The following is a 20,141-nucleotide window of genomic DNA, read 5'->3' as shown; positions in this document are numbered from 1 at the left end:
CAGTTGCCTTTTGAAAAAAAGCACCTTTGGGACAACCGTGACCTAGATAACTGAGAGTCTCCACAGACCTTCTCCTCAGTCTCCCCCCCAAAAAAATCAGAATGAAAGACCAGAACAGGAAGCGTTGTAGATGGGTTTTATTGAAACCAGATATTCTGAACTTTGCAGAGGAAGGCGGCAGCTCCTCTTTTGAGGTTGTTTTGTTTTCCATTTGTAAAAGATCCTTTTTTTTTTTTTTGCCCCCACCCCACCCCCGGCCCATAACTTATAAACATGATTTACACGCAGTCTCTGGTGGCGGGAGGGAAGGGGCAGTGCAGACATTTCCCCCACAAACGCCGTAGGGCCTGGGAGTGACAGCAGGCAAGGCAGCTCTCTCGCGCTCTCTTGCTCCGGTGGTCCCTTAAAGCTCTTTCATGCACAGGACAGAGGCTTCAACTGAAGAGGGATGCTTGTATCGGGGGTGGGGGGGAAGGTCGGAGAAACACTGTTTTCGTACATCCAGCAAATGCAGAGAGACAACGGCAGCTCCTGCACAACTTAAGGAAGGAAGGAAGGAAGGAAGGAGAAAGGAAGGAAGGAAGGAAGGAAGGGGAATAGACACTATTTTGGTGCCCCCAAAATAGGCCTGAGAAAACCACAATTGCCGTTTACCTTTTGGCAAATTCAACAGGAAGGAGGGAGGGAGGAAAAAAGGGAGGATTTTGAAGAGGGAAGGAAGGAAGGAAGGAAGGAAGGAAGGAAGGAAGGAAGGAAGGAAGGAAGGAAGGAAGGAAGGAAGGAAGGAAGGAGAAAGGAAGGAAGGGTGCCCCCAAAACAGGCCTGAGAAAATCACAATTGCTGTTTACCTTTTGGCAAACTCAACAGGAGGGAGGGAGGGAGGAAAGAAGGGAGGAAGGATTTTGAAGAGGGAAGGAAGGAAGGGAGGGAGGGTGGGTGTCCCCAAAATAGGCCTGAGAAAACCACAATTGCTGTTTATACCTTTTGGCAAACCCAACAGGGAGGCAGGGAAGGAGGGTGCAACCAGGGGCCCACAAAACAGGCCCGACAATATCACGATTGCACTTCATCTTTTGGCAAACACCCCCCTCCCCCAACCCGCAAAAAATTATCCTCAATAGACAAAAAACAAGGGAAGGTTCTGTTAGGGAACGGAAGTTTTTTTAAAAAAAAAAACCGCAGGTCCGATGGATTTTTCTCTTTGGAAAACCGTCCAAGTTCTCTCTCTCTCTCTCCTTCCTGGATGGAGGGGGGGAAATGGGAGGGGGGGAAATGGGAAATAGGAGGGTGGGTGGGAGGGGAGGGGGCTAAGCTCCCCTCAACCTGAGACCTCTGGCACCCCCATCTCTGGGAAAGGACACCTTTCCACATTCCCGATGCTAGAGCGCCCCCTGGTGGCAGGAGGCAGCCAAGCATTGCCCCATAGATCTTGTGAACCGTATTTTGGGCCAAAGTCCCCCCCCCCCCAGACCTCCAGTTCCAGCCACTCCTTGTGGGTGGGAGGCGGAAGGCATCCTTCCTGCTCTCCACTCCCCAGACGGCCTCCCTTCCCTTCCTGCCCCACCAAGGGCTACCTCTGGCTAGACAAGGATGCGGGCGGGAGGAAAACGGGGGGGTGGGGGGGCACGAACTGCACTGAAGGTGGTGAAGAAGAGGAAGAGGGGGAGGAGGAGGAAGAAGGAGGAGGAGAATGGCAGTTTAACCAATGGTCAGGCCAAAGCCGCACTGGAATTTGTTCTTGCGGTGGTTGAGGAAGGCGCCCATGGCTAGTGTTAGGGGCAATGGGATCAGCTTTTTTTCCAAAGCGGCGCCCACGATCCAGTTGCTGTCGATGGAGCCTGGAGACAGAGAGGAATCGGAGTCAAAATAATAATAACAACAACAACAACAACAATGCAGAGAGAAGGGCCCTTCCCCGAACGTGTCACGAAGGAGTGATAAATGATTACAACAAATAATTGTCATAAATGTATTGTTATTGTATAATATAATAAAGGGAGGAGATAGAGACAGACAGACAGACTAGATAACATAGACAGACAGATAGAGGTGCATAGACAGAAAGAGATCAATGGATTGATAGACAGAGAGATAGATAGACAGAAAAACAGAGAGAGAGAGAGAGAGAGAGAGAGATACTGGAGATAGATATGGATGATAGATGGATGGATAGATGATGGAGATAGATATAGATAGACAGTCAAATAGATATAGATGATATAGATAGACACAAATTGAGAGAGAGAGAGAAAGAGAGAGAGGATGGATAGATAGATAGATAATGGATGGATAAATGGATAGTCAGATAGAGATGGATGAAGAGATAAATGGATAGAGAGATGGATGAACAGAGAGATAGATAGGCAGATAGAAGGACAGAGAGATGGATAGCTAGACAGAGATGGAGGGATGGATGAATAGATAGATAGATGGATAAACTGGGTGTGGGAGGTTTTCTTTTAAGGGTCTCCCCTCTTTCAATAACCCAGCATGACCGTTGTATAGGTCAGCCAGTTGCCTGGACTGTGATCATGTGAACCATAACAGTCCTAAGAGCGAGGACTGGGTTATATAAAAATCTGTTTTGCCAGGACCGTAACTTGGAACGCTCACTTAAAAAATGGTCATACGGACTGTCTGCAGTTATTGTTTTGAATAAATGACCCCCCACTCCCAAAATCAATTCCAAGAGTTCCATACCTTTGAAAAGAAGGTTGGCTTTGGGTAAATCCAGCTGGTACCCAAAGGTTGCGCTGGTGTCTTGCATGCGAGTGCTGGCTTCGAATTCCACCCCTACCTGCAACTGGAAAGCCGGACCAGAGAGAAGACATGAGAGCCAGGTCAATGACGCCTGGGGCCCCACTGCAGCCCTGCCCCCCCCCCGGCTGAAGGCACATCCAACCCCAAAAATACACCCTATGCATCCCTTCAGGCCACAGGCCTGTATTGTGGTCTGCCAGAAGCTTGAGGAGCTGACAGTCAGACAACGATGAGGCTGAGGAAGAGCTGGGCCAGTCCTGGAGGCTGGGGAAGGCCAAGATGAGGGCTCTGCGTCGGAGGCAGAGGTGGGGCCAGGGCCATCGGGGAGTGAGGTGCGGACTCCAGAGCCTCCAGAGGCTGACAGTAGTGAGGCAGAGGAACAGGAGGAGCCTGTTCCTAATGAACGCATGAGAAGAGCTGCCAGAAGGCAAGAGCAGCTCAAGCAAAGAGGACGACTCGGGAGTAGGGCCAAGAGATGATTGGCCCCTCCCATAAGGCTTAAAAGACCAGCAACGGCATTTGGGCTCTGCTGGAAAACAATATTGGTAGCTTCGTCTTCTTGCATTTATTTTTGTATCGGTGTCTTCCAAACTTTTGCCAAGAAAGGCCTTTGGCAGTTTGCCTAATTGGACCAAGGTTGGTGATAAGACTGAGGAATTGTGTTAGGAAGAATTTGATTTGATTTAGTTTGGGCGACGCTGAGAATGAGTTTAATTCTCAGCTGTTCTAATAAGGTCTGTCTGTTTTTGAACTGATTGCGTTTAAGACTACCTATTTGGGCCTGGGTCACAACAGCCTGGTGAACTTTAATTACAGTTTATTGGAGTCATGGAAGAAGGGAAACCATGACGCTAGAGTGTCAAACTCAAGGCCGGGGTGCTTTAGATGTGGCCCGCGGTGCCTCTGCCAGCAAAAACAGAGCTCGGGAGAGCCGCTCACAGTCTTTGCGAGGTCTGTTTTTGGCTGCGACGGCCTCTTGCAACCCCAATGCCAGCGAAAACGGAGCCCGGGAGGGCATCTTATCCCTGAATGGTTCAATTTTGCAATCCCACGGGGTGGGGGGGTGGGGGAGGAAGACGCAGCTGCTTTAAAGAGGGGGCTTCCACCTTTTTCCATGCGTCGTCTCCCAAAAGCCACTCACCTGGTCGCTGGCTTTGTGGTAATAGGTGGCGTGGGCTCCAGCCTGTCCTACTGTCAGTGTTGCGACCCAGTTTGGCGCTGTGAAGGGTGGAAAAGGGAGAAGGTCTTCCTTGGAGGACCAAGATATGCCCACACCCGCCCCAGACTGAGTGGCCTCCCCACTAGAAGTAGTCCTCGATTTACGACCACAAGAGGGACCGGAAAATGTTTTCATTAAGCGAAATATTGTGTGGCCTTATTTATTTGTTAGGTTTCCATACTAGTTTTGTTGAGGAGCTCAGAGTGGTGGTATACACTCTTGTTCCCTGGAACACCAACTGTTGTGACTCGTCCCCCTCCTCTCCTCAGCCGGGCCCCTCCCGTCTCCAGCCAGGCCTGTTATCAGACTTGGAGTCTGATAATGAAGATGAACGGCCTGTCATGCCTCCAGCCCCCGGCCCTGGCCCCATGCCCGGAGGCGTGTGTTCCTTTGGCTCAGCCGTCAGAGGACGCCAGCCAGGGATTGGAATTGCTCGGGCCTACTCCTTCTGACCCCTCCCTTTCCCAAACAGCAGAAGACAATTCAAAGTGGGAGGATCCTCGCTTCCGGAGATCTGAGAGGCGACGCCAGCAGAAGGAAGGGAGGGGCAGGCCTGGATAAATGCTGAGTCATGGAGCCACACCCCACAGCCTATATAAAGGACCTGCTTGTGGCATTCCAACCTTGAGTCAAGCAAAGTCTCATCTAGTTTGCTGCTATCGGACTCTATCGCTGAAGTCACAACTTGGACTCCTGCCTGCCCTGATAAACCTTGAAGGGACTTGGCAAGCTGCAGAGGCTTCGTTGCCAAGTTTGCCACAGACTTCCTTGACTCGTTCGTCGGAGTGGGGGGTGGGACACGAAACCAACCCTGTCAGGTAGACTAAGCTGGCCCGGAGACAGACAGGGAGTTCTCTTGGCTAAGCAGGGCCTGAATATGTTCACTTTCTCCATCCGACACCTCCTTCTTGTGGAATGGGACAACTCCGCCAGGGACGCTGCCACCGTCATAAACGCGAGTCAGTTGTGAATCATCTTGATGAACATATCTTTTCTTTTATGTACACTGAGAGATATGCACCAAGACAAATTCCTTGTGTGTCCAATCAAACTTGGCCAATAAAAATTCTATTCTATTCTATTCTATTATCTGAATGCACGGTAGATCATGTGACTGCGAGGATTGCTTCAACGGTCATACATGCGAAAAACAGTCCTCGGTCACTTTTTCGGTACCGTTATAACTTCGAACGGTCCCTGAATGAATTCTTGTAAGTCGAGGGCTTACAAGAGTTACAATAACTTCAAAGAAAACGTGGTCACCAATAATAAAAGTCACAGAATGGAAGATTAATACAGAGTCGAATTGTCCTGTGGCAAGTCGGCCGGGGCAAGTTGTTCTAGATCAGGGGTCTCCAACCTTGGCAACCTTAAGGCTTGTGGACTTCAACTTTGCTGGCTGAGGAACTCTGGGAGTTGAAGTCCACAAGGCTTAAAGTTGCCAAGGTAGGAGACCCCTGTTCTAGATCCCCTCTTGGGATCTCTGGCTTTTTTCTAAAATATATTTTTATTGTTTACATATAAATATAATGGATACAGTGCAGTTGTCCTGGCATTCCGCTTGCGTGAAACAAAGGTAAAAAAACAAACTAACATATATACTATTTTAAACAGGGCTAGTGCTGTACAGTTATTTCTGACCATCCTATTCTAGAATATCAATTTATCTATCGTTCTAATACTGTGGTGCCACAGGTGGCATGCATAGCCATATCAGTGGGCATGCGAGCTCAGCTCCAGGGGGCGTGCGTGCGCCGGCCAACTGATTTTCGGGCCTTCTGGGGCCACCAGAAGTAGGAAAACAGGCTGTTTCCTGCCTCTGGAGGGCCTGGGTGGTGGTGGGAGAGGCCCAGTTTCTTCTCTCACCTGGCTCCAGAGCCTCTCTATGACTCTGGGGAGGGTGAAAACGGCCCTCCCCAGACTCATACAAATTTGTACCCTTCTTGGGATCTCTCTGAGAGACATTAATCCAGCTGCCAAGTTCCACTTTCCTACTAAACCATATCCAGGTTTAACTGAACCCCCAAAGTCCCCAAACACCAAGAAAATGGTCGTCGGTACCTGTGTATTTTCCAGCCAAAGACATGACGGTCCCCTCTTCGCCTGCCCGTCGATGGTACACCAGCTCTCCGCCCAGCGCCAGGCACGGCGTGATGCTCTGCAGGTAATGTGCCACTAGGATCCCTGTGGAATGCAGATGGGGAGGGGGGTGCTGTTTAACACCATTCCTGAGCGGGGGGGGGAGGCTTTCTTGGTCCCCCGCTGGGCAGCCTTGCCAGGAAAGGCCAGGGACTGAATCAGAGGCCAGGCCAAGCAAGGAGGCTCGGCAAGAGCAAGGAAAGGAATCAGAGGGTGGAGTTTGCTCACCTGAGCCTACTAAAACGTCGGGGTTCCCTAGCGTGACGGCAGCGGTGAAGTCTGTACCTCGGTATTCGCTGTCCACTTGCCAGTTCACAAATTTGGCCTGCTGCGTCTGGAGAGGGTAAGCAAAGACGGCTTGTCTGCACTTGAAGATTTACAGGAAAGGATACGTGGCGCTCAGGGTTAAACTGTGGGTCCTGGGTGCTCTCGGAGCTTGGTTGTTTTCTTAAAGAGATGTTTCGGGACCTAACCAGGTAACGTCATCAGTGCTAGAAGGGGGTGGGGTTTATAGAGAGGAACAGAAAGGGGAGACAGAGGCACAGCAGGAGGAGGAGGAAGAGGAGGAGGAGGAAGAGGAGGAGGAGGGGGAAGACTATGCGGTCTGTTGTGTCTCGTCCGATCTCACCACAGCTGGGGCCTTCTTATCTGCTTCCGAACACGGAGGAATGTCCTAGTATGCCTCCCGGCCCCAGCCCCGGCTCCATGCCCAGACAGGCTGAAGAGGAGGAAGTATCTCCAGCCCCCAGCTCTGACTCCATGCCCAGGCAAACGGAGCAACTAGACCCCCCCCCTCCTCCACAGCATGTGAGCCTGAGGGAGGTCAATTGCCAACAGCTGCCGACTGGAGTGACCCTCGCGTCAGAAGACTTGATAGGCGGAGGCAACAGAAGGAAGGGAGGGGCAGGCCTGGATAAGTGCTGAGTCATGGAGCCACACCCCATGGCCTATATAAAGGATCTGCTTTCTGGCATTCTCTGAGTCAGGCAAAGTCTAAACATATCTTGCTGAAGTCACTTTCTGGTCTCCTGCCTGCCCTGAGGACTTTGCTAGGACTTTGGCAGAGCTGCAGAGGCACACCCGATTCGGATTTCCCTGACCCGGCCGTCAGCGGAGGAGTGGGACACGACACGGTCCTTGGTGCTCTCTGAGCTTGGTTGTTTGCTTAAGAGACGTTTCGGGACCCAACCAGGTAACATCATCAGTGCTAAAAGGGAATGGGGTTTATGGAGAGGAGGAGCAGGAAGCAGGAGGGGGAGGCAGAGGAACAGGAAGAGGTGGTGGAGGAGGAAGACTGTGGGGTCCTTGTTGCTCTCTGAGCTTGGTTGTTTTCTTAGAGACATTTGGGGACCCAACTAGGTAACATCATCAGTGATGAAGTGGGGGGGGGCTGGTAGTTCCTTGACTAAGGTATTGTTTCCTGCTTGACTGTTGGGGTTTTTTCTTTGTAAAGAACACCTACACACCATTCAAAGGAAACAATCCAAAAACCCAAAAGGAAACAAAAAGACCAAAACACCCCCTCACTAGTAATCAACTCCCAGAGAAGCTAAGATTAATACTGATTAACACTAACAAGCCACAACCAAGCAGTAAACAATTATCCAATCAAGGAACAACCAACTCCAATAATCGAACAATACACAACAGCCGAATCAAGGAATCACCGGGGAAAACTCCCACCAACATTGACAGGGCAAGCCATTAGCATATAAACAGACAGCAAACCCCCACTCCCTTCTAGCACTGATGATGTTATCTAGTTGGGTCATGAAACGTCTGCAAGAAAACAACCAATCTCAGAGAGCGTCAAGGACTCACAGCCCTCCACCACCACCAACCAGCCCTCCTCCTCCCTAAACCCCACTCCATTCTAGCACTGATGGTGTTATCTAGATGGGTCATGAAACATCTGCAAAAAAACAACCAAGCTCAGAGAGCATCAAAGACCACAGCCCCCGCCCTCCCAGTCCTCCTCCTCCTTTCTCCTTCGCAAACCTCACTCTCTTTTAACACTGATGGTGTTACCGAGATGGGTCATGAAACGTCTGCAAAAAACAAACAAACAACCAAGCTCAGGGAGCACCAAGGGCCTCGCATTTTAATCCTTGTTTAGTGTTTTCAAGCTTGTTACAATCAGGGTTCTAGCAAAGGGGCTCCCCTGTACTAAAAGATTGCCCCACCACCACCGCCGTTTGCTAAGGAAAGGACAACCCAGCTGATAGAAACTCAAGTGGTACCAATACTCCAGCTTGGGCCAAAGCCCTGCCCAAAAATTGCTACGCCGCCCACTTCCAATTTAAGAGGTATTCAGAGTTTGAAGCTACAGAAATTAAAAAAAACAAAAACCTGACATATTTAGGTCAAGCTAGCAAAGTGAATGAATTTAGTAGGATTCACAGCTAGCTTTCCATTCAGGGAAATATTCAAAGTGGCAAACATTCTAGAGATTATTATTATTTTTTGAAGTGCCATTAAAATGCAATTGTATAATAAAAGGCAAAAAGAATGCAAATATCTGTTCGGACACAAACATCCGATAAATACTAAACAAGCTTATTTGAAAGGTGTTCAAAAATTGACCAGCAGGGGGTGCCAATTAGAGGTCTTGCAATAAACAATGAAGACGCGGATTATGAATGTACAGTGCGATTCCCGCAGGTGTTTCAGAAATGGAAGGTGGCACCGATCAATAACACGACGCAATATGCAATCTTGGTGAACAGCCCCTGCGGCTTAGAAGGGGCGCATTCCATGTTAAGTCAACGTATCTGGAAGAAATGATCACTGTGGCTAAATTTTAAGGGAAAGAGGGGATCGGTGTTGGCCCGAAAGACACGTACCTGAAAAGCCACCTTTGACCGAATTTTATTTGTGAGCTGGTGGATAATCTGTGCATTAAGGCTGCCGCTGTTGTCCATGTCACCCACCAGCACCGGGAAGGCCTGAGAGAAAGAAGTGGCATGTTTGAATAACAAGAGTTGGAAGGGACCTTGGCGGTCTTCTAGTCCTCAAGGTCCCATTTTGAATAGAATAGAATAGAATAAATAGAATAGAATAGAATAGAATAGAATAGAATAGAATAGAATAGAATAGTATAGAATAGAATAGAATAGGAGAGAATATAGAGAATAGAATAGAATATAGAAAATAGAGAAAAGAATAAAATATAGAAAATAATAGAATAGAATATAGAATATAGAATATAGAATAGAATAGAATAGAATAGAATAGGAGAGAATATAGAATAGAAAATAGAGAATAGAACATAGAAAATAATAGAATAGAATAGAGGGAATAGAGAATAGAATAGAGAATAGAATAGAATATAGAAAATAATAGAATACAGAAATTAATAGAATAGAATAGAGGAATAGAATAGAGAAAATAGAGAATAGAATATAGAGAATAGAATATAGAGAATAGAATAGAATATAGAATATAGAATAAAGAATATAGAATAGAATAGAACAGAACAGAACAGAACAGAATTCTTTTATTGGCCAAGTGTGATTGGACACACAAAGAATTTGTCTTAGGTGCATTTGCTCTCAGTGTACATACAACACTTAGTAATAGTCATAGGATACTAATAAGCAATCAACTCATACTAGGAACGTGACCCAGGTTGAGAAACACTTGTAGTCCACACATCTTAAAGTGACCCAGGCTGAGAAAGTTTACTCTAAAACTGAAATAAACAGCTCAGACTGGGGGGGGGAAAAAAAGAGATGCTAGCTCAAGGGAAAACAGATATCCAACTAAGATACTCAAAGTAGCATAAATCACATCCTGATTAAGTATTATACCAACCTACCTCTGTGGGGCTTAGTTGCTTTGTCCCGACATACGTCGCCCCGAAGTGATAATTGGAGTCCCCGACTGTGCTGAGCGCCACCGTATGATTGACCTGAAGAAAGAAACAAGTCAGAAAAGGACACCTAGAAGCGGGCTCCCTAAGCAGACACGCACCAGGTTAGCCAAGGCAAGGAAGAAACGCCACCAGGTGATCACACAGCAAGATCCTTGAAACGGAAGTGTGCTTATATAATAAAGTGGAGGCACCCAAATGGAATGATGTAGAAGACCCTGGACAAACACGTTGGCGGAAAAAAATATATGATTTGCTCACAGGAGTGTCAGCGCAGAGATGCAGCCGTGTCTACATCGGAGCTCGCCAATTCCTTTGTGACTTGTTTCCGGGGAAAAAAGCGGCGAAGGTGTCAAATAAATTAAAACGGAGGGAAACCATCCGAGACTGAAAACCATCACCTCTGTTTTAAACTCACTGGCCACGTGCGAATACTTACTTGTGAGTAAAGCCGCCCTAAACTCATTGGTTTTCCAGTAAATGGCCCGTTATTCCATTTCCATTTCCCAGCCCACTGGCCCGTTATTCCCTGCTGGGAAATGTAAATGTGGAACCCTAAAAGCAGAAATGGGCAATGCATGGCCCTCCAGAGTTGGGACTACCAAGCCTATCATCCATCTAGAGCAGGGGTCTCCAACCTTGGCAACTTTAAGCCTGGCGGACTTCAACTCCCAGAATCCCCCAGCCAGCTTTGCTGGCTGGGGAACTCTGGGAGTTGAAGTCCACCAGGCTTAAAGTTGCCAAGGTTGGAGACCCCTGCTCTAGAAGATCTTGAAGGTCCTTTCCAGCTCTATTCTGATTGACTGATGTTGTAGGGTCTCCTGCTTGAGCAGAGGGTTGGACTAGAAGGCCTCCGAGGTTTCAGAGTTGAACCACCAAACCTATCATCCTTCACCCCTGCTTGTGCTGGCTAGAGCTGATAAGATATAAAAATAATATACCAACCGTCATTGAATAAATGAATGAATATACCAGCTTTATTCTGATTGATTGATCGATCGATTTGATCCTGTTTGAGCAGGGGGGTTAGACTAGAAGACCTTCAAGGTCCTTTCCAGCTCTATTGTGATTGACTGGTATGGTGTAAGGTCTCCTGCTTGAGACTAGAACAGGGGTCTCCAACCTTGGTCACTTTTAAGACTTGTGGACTTCAACTCCCAGAGTTCCTCAGCCAGCAAAGTCCACAAGTCTTAAAGTGACCAAGGTTGGAGACCCTTGGACTAGGTGACCTCCAAGGTCCCACAGTTGGACTACCAAGGCTATCATCCTTCATCCCTGCTTGTGCTGTCCAGAGTTGATAAGATATAAAAATAATATACCAACTGGTAATGAATGAATGAATGAATGAATATACCAACCAGTTGGTGATATATCATTGCATTTGCTTGCTTCAATCTGTTTTTGTTCTTTTAAATAATTTTGCTGGCCATTGATGGAATAAATATCATTGGTTGATTAATGAATTGAAGGCCTTGGTCAAAAGCCTAGATCAGAGGTCAGCAACCTGCGGCTCTGGAGCCGCATGTGGCTCTTGCATCCCTCTGCTGCGGCTCCCTCGCTCAAAATATGTCTTGCAACCGCCAATGTGTAACACCCGCCGGCATGCGATCTATTGAGCTTTTCGACCCCCGGTAGGCCAACCATGGATAAATCAAAAAAAAAAAAAAAAAGAAAATTTCAAAAGAAAACAGAACATTTAATTCAACTACATATGGTACTTTTCTCAGGAAATAGTCAGGTACGGGAAGGGTTTTGTGGCTCCTGGTGTTTTCTTTTCTGTGGGAAATGAGTCCAAATGGCTCTTTGAGTGTTTAAGGTTGCAGACCTTTGGCCTAGATCAGGGGTCTGCAAACTTGGTTCTTTTAAGACTTGTGGACTTCAGCGCCCAGAGTCCCTCAGCCAGCTTTGCTTTGCTGGCTGAGGGACTCTGGGCGTTGAAGTCCACAAGTCTTAAAAGAGCCAAGTTTGCAGACCCCTGGCCTAGATGAAAGGGAAATATTAAGGAGAAGGAACCCTAGGGCACTGCGTTTTTTGTTGCGTTTAGGAGAGGATTGTTGATCTGCAGGCAGACAATTGTAAGGAAAGGAAGACCATCTGAAAGCCGAATGCAAATAGGGAAAGAATTTAATCCTTCCTCCAGGCACTGGGAGCCACGCCCCTCCAGATCTTGCAACATCTGCCAAGCCGCTGGGAACAGAACTGAACATGTGGAGGGCTACAGGTTACCCACTCGATCACTGATTTGTCACACAGTCACACCCCTTACCTGAAAGTGATTGCTGAGACCTTTGTTTACCGTTAATTTCACCCCCTCCATTTGGATAGGAAACAATTCTGCAAAGGAAAGAAGGAACCTGCCGTCAGTGGCTGTTTTTCTCCCGCTGAACTGTTTCCTTCTACAAAATCAGGTCTTAAAGTTAAAACTAGAGAAAAGGAGGATCAGCGGAAACTGGAAGTAATTGTCGCAATGCCTACACTATAGATATAGTCCTCAACTTACAACCACAACTGGAACCGGAATTTCTATTCCCAAGTAAGGAAGAATTCTGGCAGTTGAAGTCCACCCCTCTTCAGTGGGCTGAGATTGAGAAAGGCTGCGGCTGAAAAACTGGAGCCTTTCGACAGTCTGTTGTTAAATTCTAGAACCATCAAGCAGGCTGCTCTGCAGGCAGTCCTCAATTTACAACAGTGGTGGGATTCCAATAATTTAACTGATCCAGTTCGGCAGAGGAATGATTGAGTCTGTCATTTGCACCTCCATAACTGTCTGGTTTGGTTCTGCAACCCAACAAGAAAAGACACAGACTTCAGAGCATCATTAGAACTGCAGAAAAAACAATGGCTACCAACCTGCCTTCCATTGAGGACCTGTATACTACATGAGTCAAAAAGAGGGCTGGGAAAATATTTACAGACCCCTCGCATCCTGGATATAAACTGTTTAAAACTCCTACCCTCAAAACGACGCTATAGAGCACTGCACACCGGAACAACTAGACACAAGAACTGTTTCTCCCCTAATGCCATCACTCTGCTAAACAAGTAATTCCCTCAACACTATTTACTAAATCTGCGCTAAGTAGCCTGCAGTACCACACTCTAACCACTGCGCCACCGCAGCTCACAGAGGTCCATGCATCTGGATAAAAGTATGTTAAGATGGCGGCACGACGGCCAAATGCGATTTACCTTTGCATTTCCGATGACATTCCTCAAAAGTGCCGGGGTTAGGGAGCTGGTCGCATTTTTCTTCTGCACTGCGATCTTGCACGGGCGGAACCAATCCGGTGACAGGAGGCATGGTGAAACCCGGCGGTACCGATACTAAGCCCGAACCTGGGCCCGATACTGTAGGAGGGGGTGCCGGAGAGCTGGCAGCCAGGACGTTGCCCATGGTGTAAACTGGAGAGTAGGGAAAGACTGGCTTATTATTACAGGGCAGGTGGTTTAGCTCAGGGGTGTCAAACTCGATTTCATTAAGGGCCGCACTGAGGGTTGTGTGTGATCTCAGGGAGGCGGGCGTCCTTCGTGTTGGGGGCCCCTGTGTGGCCTGATTGCTCCGACAGCAAAAACTGGCTCCCGAGCTCAGTTTTCGGCTGCGACGGCCTCCTTGTTGTGGCCCGTCAGCAGAGCTGGCAGCAGATTTGGACAAAGAGGAGGTTGGAGAGGAACGTGGGCCAGTCCTGGAGTCTGGGGAAGGCTCGGACGAGGACTCTTGAGTCGGAGGCAGAGAGGGGGCCAAGGCCATCAGGTAGTTTTGGGGGTTTTTTTGAACGGGACGTGAGCTTTTGCAGGAAGCAATTCGTTCATCTGGTGGGTTCAAGCTCTGGAAAAGTTCCGTTTGACTCTGTGCTAAGTTTGGCCTCGCCCTGCGTGTGTCAATTAGTTCTCTGGCAGCATTCCAAGGGAGATAAGGTGGGTGTTTGTAAACACTCCCCTGAAAGACTGTTTGTGAAGCCTTTCGGACTGGGAATGACAATAATTCACAGCCGTATGAATATAAGAGGTTTGCTGGGACTAAGATTGTGCTTTATGCTTTGTAAGGAAGCTTAGGTCAGAACCCTCCTGCGACCCTCTGCCAGGAAAAACGGAGCTCAGAGGCCTTCCCGAGCTCCGTTTTCACTAGCAAGAGGCACCGCGGGCCGGTCCTTCGCTGTTTCCAGGGCGGCCCCCGCGGGCCAGATCTAACCACCCGCGGACCAGATCTGGCCCCCGGGGCCTTGAGTTTGACGCCCCTGGTTTAGGGCTTCACAAGAGTCCATTTTGTTTTGCACCTTTTCCACAATGTGGGGCTTAAGCGACGTCCTTTTCAGCTAAAACGCTTCATGCAAAAACAATTCATGCACAGACCAGTTGGGGAACAGAAAGCGTGTCAAGAGAGCCCCTTTCTTTATCCTTGTGGGTGTGCAAAGCAGACTTGCAAAGCTCCCCTATTTCTAAAAATGCCACAAGGATATTGCACTATTCTCAATTTTGCACCAGCCCATCAAAGATGCAAGGTGCTTATAAGGTACGTTCAGGAGAAAAACGGTGGCCGGGGGCTGTCAATCAGCTAACTTAGCTAAGTTAGTTGATTGTTAGTTGAGTTAGGAGTTTGAGATCCTTCATGCCAGGGGTGCTGTTGGTTCCTTCGTCTTTGTTTCTGGGTAAATATAGAGGTGTGTGTGTGTGTGTGTACGCAGAGCGATAACAATCAAAGTGCGTGGACTCCGTGAAAATTACTCACTAGAAGCAGAACTGGAACAAAGGGCAAAAAATCAATCCGGGAGCCTATTCATGATTTACAGAATAAGAGAGTTGGGAGGGACCTTGGAAGGTCTTCTAGTCCACCCCCCTGCTCAAGCAGGTGATCCTATACCACATTCCAGACAAGTGGCTGTCCAGTCTCTTCTTAAAAACCTCCAGTGATGGAGCATCCACAACTTCTGGAGGCAAGTCATTCCACTGATTAATTGTTCTCATTGCAGGACATTTCTCCTTAATTCTAGGTTGCTTCTCTCCTTGATGAAGGGAAAGGGAAAGGTTTCCCTCGCACGTGCATGCTAGTCGTTCCTGACTCTAGGGGGCGGTGCTCATCTTCATGTCAAAGCCGAAGAGCCAGCGCTGTCCGAAGACGTCTCCGTGGTCATATGGCCGGCATGATTCAACGCCAAAGGCACACGGAACGCTGTTCCCTTCCCACCAAAGGTGGTCCCTATTTTGCTACTTGCATTTTTTACCTGCTTTCGAACTGCTAGGTTGGCAGAAGCTGGGACAAGTCACGGGAGCTCACCCCGTTACGCGGCACTAGGGATTCGAACCGCTGAACTGTTGACCTTTCGATCAACAAGCTCAGCGTCTTAGCCCCTGAACCACCGCATTCCTTCTTCTTGATTAGTTTCCATCTATTGTTTTCTGTCCTGCCTTCAGGGGTTTTGGGAAATAGGTTGACCGCTTCTTCTTCGTGGCAGCCCCTCGAACATTGAAACCCTACTATATCAAAGAGATTCACTTTGAGCTTTAAAACGAGTCTGTGACTCTGAGAGACAGCCTGGCCCAGACTTGCTTCCAACACACCAATGCAATCTTAAAACAATGAAAACGCTCCATAAAATGCAGAACTGGACGGGGCCGTCAAAAAGCCCAGCCGCCGGAATTGCCCGTGAAGGCAGCCAGTCCCCAACCAAGAGAAAACTCTCCAGGCCTTTCCAGCCTCATCAGCTGGCATTCTCTGCTGCTGTTGATCTGTGCGAATTCTAGGAGCGCCTGCAAAGAGAGGTACTACAGAGTCCTGGCTCCAGGGGTGGGCTTCAAAAATTTTAGCAAGGGGTTCTCTGCCCGGTTGCTGGGTGGGCGTGGCTATGGTGGGCGTGGCCTAGTCGGCCTCCTGCACCACAGTGGCGGGGGGGGGGGGGGGCAGACATTTTTGCCCTCCCTGGGCTCTGGAGGTTTTCCTCAAGCCTCTGGCTTAGCGAAAATAGCCTCCCCAGGCTCTGGAGGCCAGAAATGGGCCCATTTCCCAAACTTCCAGTAGGCTCATTTTTCAACCTCCCTGAGGCTCTGGGTGCATCCTGCACTTACCTGCATCCAAAATGGGCCTGGTGGGGGCTCCTGAGAGGGGCGGGCCAGGGTGGGCGTGGTCAGCCAGGAATGGGATTTGGGGGTTCTCAGAACTGCACAGAATCTTAGTTAGAGGTTCTCTCGAACCCCTGCGAACTCCCAGCGGCCCCACCCCTGGCTGGCTCTATGTAAAGGCCGCCAGCTGCTGACCCATTCATAGTGCACGGATCAGCAGGAGGGCTAAGAAAATAACTGCAGGCAGTCCCTGACTCACAACCCTTCATTTAGTGGCCATTCAAAAGGCACTGAAAAAAAAGTGACTTATGACCGTTCCTCACACTTGTAGCCTTCCCCCGCAGAGTGGCGCGTTCAAAATTCAAGACGCTTGGCAATTATGATGGTTGCAGTGTCCCAGGGCCATGCGATCAACTTATGCGCCCTTTGGGGACGAGCAAAGTCAGTGGGGAAACCAGATTCACTTAACAACTGTGGCAAGGAAGGTCATAAAACGGGGTCAAATTCACTTAACAAATGATGAACGTATCTTTTCTTTTATGTACACTGAGAGCATCTGCACCAAGACAAATTCCTTGTGTGTCCTATCACACTTGGCCAATAAAAATTCTATTCTATTCTATTCTAAATGTGTCACTTAGCAGCAGATATTTTCCGCTGCATTGTGGTCGCAAGTCAAGGACGATCGCAACATAGAGACCTCTCACATCCTAGACATAAAGGGTTTCCACAACTCCTCCTGTTGGAATGCCACTTTAGGGCACTGCACGCCAAATATCTAGACGCACACGGGCAGCTATTTCCCCTCATGCCGTCACTCGGCTGAACACTTAATTCCCACACTGTTTTATGTCTTAGGCATATTTACCCATGTTGTATGGCTGTAGTATTATTTTTATCCTTCTCATCTTTCCTACTACCCCATTGGTATCATATTTTCCAAAGCACCAGAAGGCCAGGACAACAAAAGAACGGATGGAAACTCATCAAGGAGAGAAGCAACCTGGAATTAAGGAGAAATCTCCGGACTGTGAGGATAATTAATCAGTGGAACAACTTGACTTCAAAAATTATAAATGCTCCAACACAGGAAGTTTTTAAGAAGAGATTGGACAAATGTTTGTGTTGTGTCTTGCCCGCCCTCAGAGCAGCCGGGGCCTTCTTACCTGCTCCCGAACACTGAGGAATGTATGCCTCCCGGCCCAAGTCCTGGCTCCATGCCCACACAAACTGCAGAAGAAGGAGCATCTCCCTGCCCCAGCCCTGACTCCATGCCCAGGCAAACGGAGCAGCTAGACCCCTCCCCCTCCTCCACAGCAGGTGAGCCTGAGGAGGGTTTACTCCCAACAACAGCTGATTGGAGTAATCCTCGCATCAGAAGATTGGAGAGGCGGAGGCAACAGAAGGAAGGGAGGGGCAGGCCTTAATGAGTGCTGAGTCATGGAGCCACACCCCATGGCCTATATAAAGGACCTGCTTTCTGGCAGTCTCTGAGTCAGGCAAAAGTCGAACTTATCTTGCTGAAGTCACTTTCTGGTCTCCTGCCTGCTCTGAGGACTTTGTTAGGACTTTGGGCAGAGCTGCAGAGGCAAGCCTGATTCGGATTTCCCTGACCCAGCCGTCAGCGGAGGAGTGGGACACGACAGTTTGTCTGGAATGGCATAGGGAAGGGGTCTGCAAACTTGGCTCTTTTAAGATTTTTAAGCAAAGCTGGCTGAGGAACTCTGGGAGTTGAAGTCCAAAAGTCTTAAAAGAGCCAAATTTGCAGACCCCCTGGCATAGGATCTCCTGCTTGAGCAGGGGGCTGGACTAGAAGATCTCCATAGTCCCTCCCAATTCTGTTATTCTGGATATCATGAATAGGCTGCCAGTGAGGTTTCTGCCCTTAATTCCAGTTCTGCTGCCAGTCAGTAATTTACATCCTTTTTACAGAGTCCAAACACTTTGATTTAATTGATATCATTCTGCACACACCCTCCCGTAGATATTTCACTGTAAACAAACATGAATGGACAAAGAGAATCTCTGGCAATGAAGGATCTCAAACTCATAACAAAGATAACATCACTGGAGGCTTTTAAGAAAAGAGTGGACAGCCACTTGTCTGGAATGGTCTAGGCTAGGGTCTCCTGCTTGCACAAGGGGTTCGAGACTAGAAGACCTCACAAGGTCCCTTCTAGCTTTATTCTGATTGGATTGATTGATTGAAATGGTCTAGGGTCTCCTGCTTGAGCAGGGGGTTGGACTAGAAGACCTCCAATATCCCTTCCAGCTCTATTTGGATTGATTGAAATGATCTAGGATCTCCTGCTTGAGCAGGGGGTTTGACTAGAAGACCTCTGAGGCCCCTTCCAGCTCTATTCTGATTGATTGATAGGATTCTAGGGTTTCTGGACTAGAAGACCTCCAAGGCCCCTTTCAGCTTTATTCTAATTGATTGATTGATTGATTATGATTATGATTCTAGGGTCTCCTTCTTGAGCAGGGGGCTGGACTAGAAGACCTCCAAGGGCCCTTTTCAGCTCTATTCTGATTGATTGATATGATTCTAGGGTCTCCTTCTTGAGCAGGGGGCTGGACTAGAAGACCTCCAAGGCCCCTTTCAGCTTTATTCTAATTGATTGATTGATTATGATTCTAGGGTCTCCTTCTTGAGCAGGGGGCTGGACTAGAAGATCTCCAAGGGCCCTTTTCAGCTCCATTCTGATTGATATGATTCTAAGGTCTCCTGCTTGAGCAGGGGGTTGGACTAGACGACCTCCCAAGGTCCCTTTCAGTTCTATTCTGATTATGATTCTAGGGTCTCCTTCTTGAGCAGGGGGCTGGACTAGAAGACCTCCAAGGGCCCTTTTCAGCTCCATTCTGATTGACTGATATGATTCTAAGGTCTCCTGCTTGAGCAGGGGGTTGGACTAGACGACCTCCCAAGGTCCCTTTCAGTTCTATTCTGATTGATATGATTCTAGGGTCTCCTGCTTGAGCAGGGGGCTGGACTAGAAGACCTCTGAGGTCCCTCCTGCACTCACTCCTGGACCCACCCACCCCCCTCCTTGTGGCTCCCCTCAAGACGCTCTGGGCCAAGCGAAGCCTCCTTCCTCTCCTATTCATTCCAAAAGCGAGAGGTTTTTTTCCAGGCTCCGCTCCCGCCAAGGGGTTGCGCCATGAGGGGCGGCGGGGAAAGAGGAACCTCCGGCCGGCCAGCCGGGGCGAGCGAAGGGGATTCCCCAGCCGATCTCCGGGGCCGGATTCCGCGCCGAGGCCGCCAGGGGCTGACCCTTCCCCTCGGCCCGGCCTTCCCGGCTGTCCTGAGGGCTTCTTGCTGCCTTCCCGCCCCGGGACCCATTTTGGCTTCTTCTCCCCGCCGCTCCGCCTGGTCCCTGAGGGCTCCTCGGCCCTTCTCCGCTTCTCCGAGGGTGAGGCCTCCCTTCCCCGCCCAGGCCGGGCCCTCCCCGACCCTCCTCCCCGGGTTTCCTCACTCACGCGGCGGCGGCGGCGGCGGCAGCGGCAACGAGGGCTGGAGCCGGGAGACACCCGAACCCGCTTGCTTCTCGGGGCCCGCCTCTCCGCCGCCGCCATTGGCCCGCCAGGCTCTCGGCCCCGCCCTCGCCCACCCTGGCCTCGTCGCTATTGGCCGGCTTTCCGTCCAGCCGCGCCCCTTCTCCGGGACCATGCAGCCCTCATGGAGTTTTTTTTTTTTTTTAAGGCCTCCGCCGAAGGTCCCACCGCTTCCCTTTCCTCGAAGAGGGATTCCGATTGGTTGGCTGCCCGGGGCATCACGCGCCGCCCCAGGCTCGTCTCGATTGGGCAGATTGTGGAATGAATCTGGTTCCTCTCGGGCGATTGGTGGCGCCGGCTTGCGTTTTTCATTGGTCGCTTTACACGCGGAGGGAGGGAGGGAGGGCTTGGGGCGCCCCTCGGGGCTTTTCCTCAGAAAGAGGCGGGGCTGAAGGAACAAGGTCAGCGGTGAAGAGCGGGCGCAAGGTCAGGTGGCTATCCCGAAGTGCAGCGCGGGAACCAGTGAGTTTTTGGGCCAGAGGCGCCCGCGGAAACCATAGAGAAGTGGGTAGAGCGCCCTTTCGCCCGCCTCAATGGTTTCCA

The 20,141-nt window shown here is 49.4% G+C and overlaps 1 protein-coding gene across 1 annotated transcript; it reads right to left on the bottom strand.

Moving 5' to 3' along the window:
* Window positions 1-122: 122 nt before the first annotated feature.
* Window positions 123-19,714, bottom strand: TOMM40 (translocase of outer mitochondrial membrane 40). Its single transcript, XM_058195696.1, has 10 exons — window positions 19,524-19,714; window positions 13,179-13,391; window positions 12,256-12,323; window positions 9,936-10,028; window positions 8,962-9,063; window positions 6,347-6,452; window positions 6,041-6,163; window positions 3,902-3,978; window positions 2,701-2,803; window positions 123-1,838 (listed from the first exon to the last, which is right to left on the bottom strand). Exons 1-10 carry the CDS (start codon window positions 19,711-19,713, stop codon window positions 1,699-1,701), a joined length of 1,215 nt encoding a protein of 404 aa, XP_058051679.1. The 5' UTR covers window position 19,714; the 3' UTR covers window positions 123-1,698.
* Between the last annotated feature and the right edge of the window lie 427 nt (window positions 19,715-20,141).

This window comes from Ahaetulla prasina, chromosome 10, assembly GCF_028640845.1.
Source record: "Ahaetulla prasina isolate Xishuangbanna chromosome 10, ASM2864084v1, whole genome shotgun sequence".
NCBI classification, from domain to species: Eukaryota; Metazoa; Chordata; class Lepidosauria; order Squamata; family Colubridae; genus Ahaetulla; species Ahaetulla prasina.
Note: the sequence above shows the minus strand (reverse complement) of the source record. Positions and strands in the feature narration are given on the sequence as shown.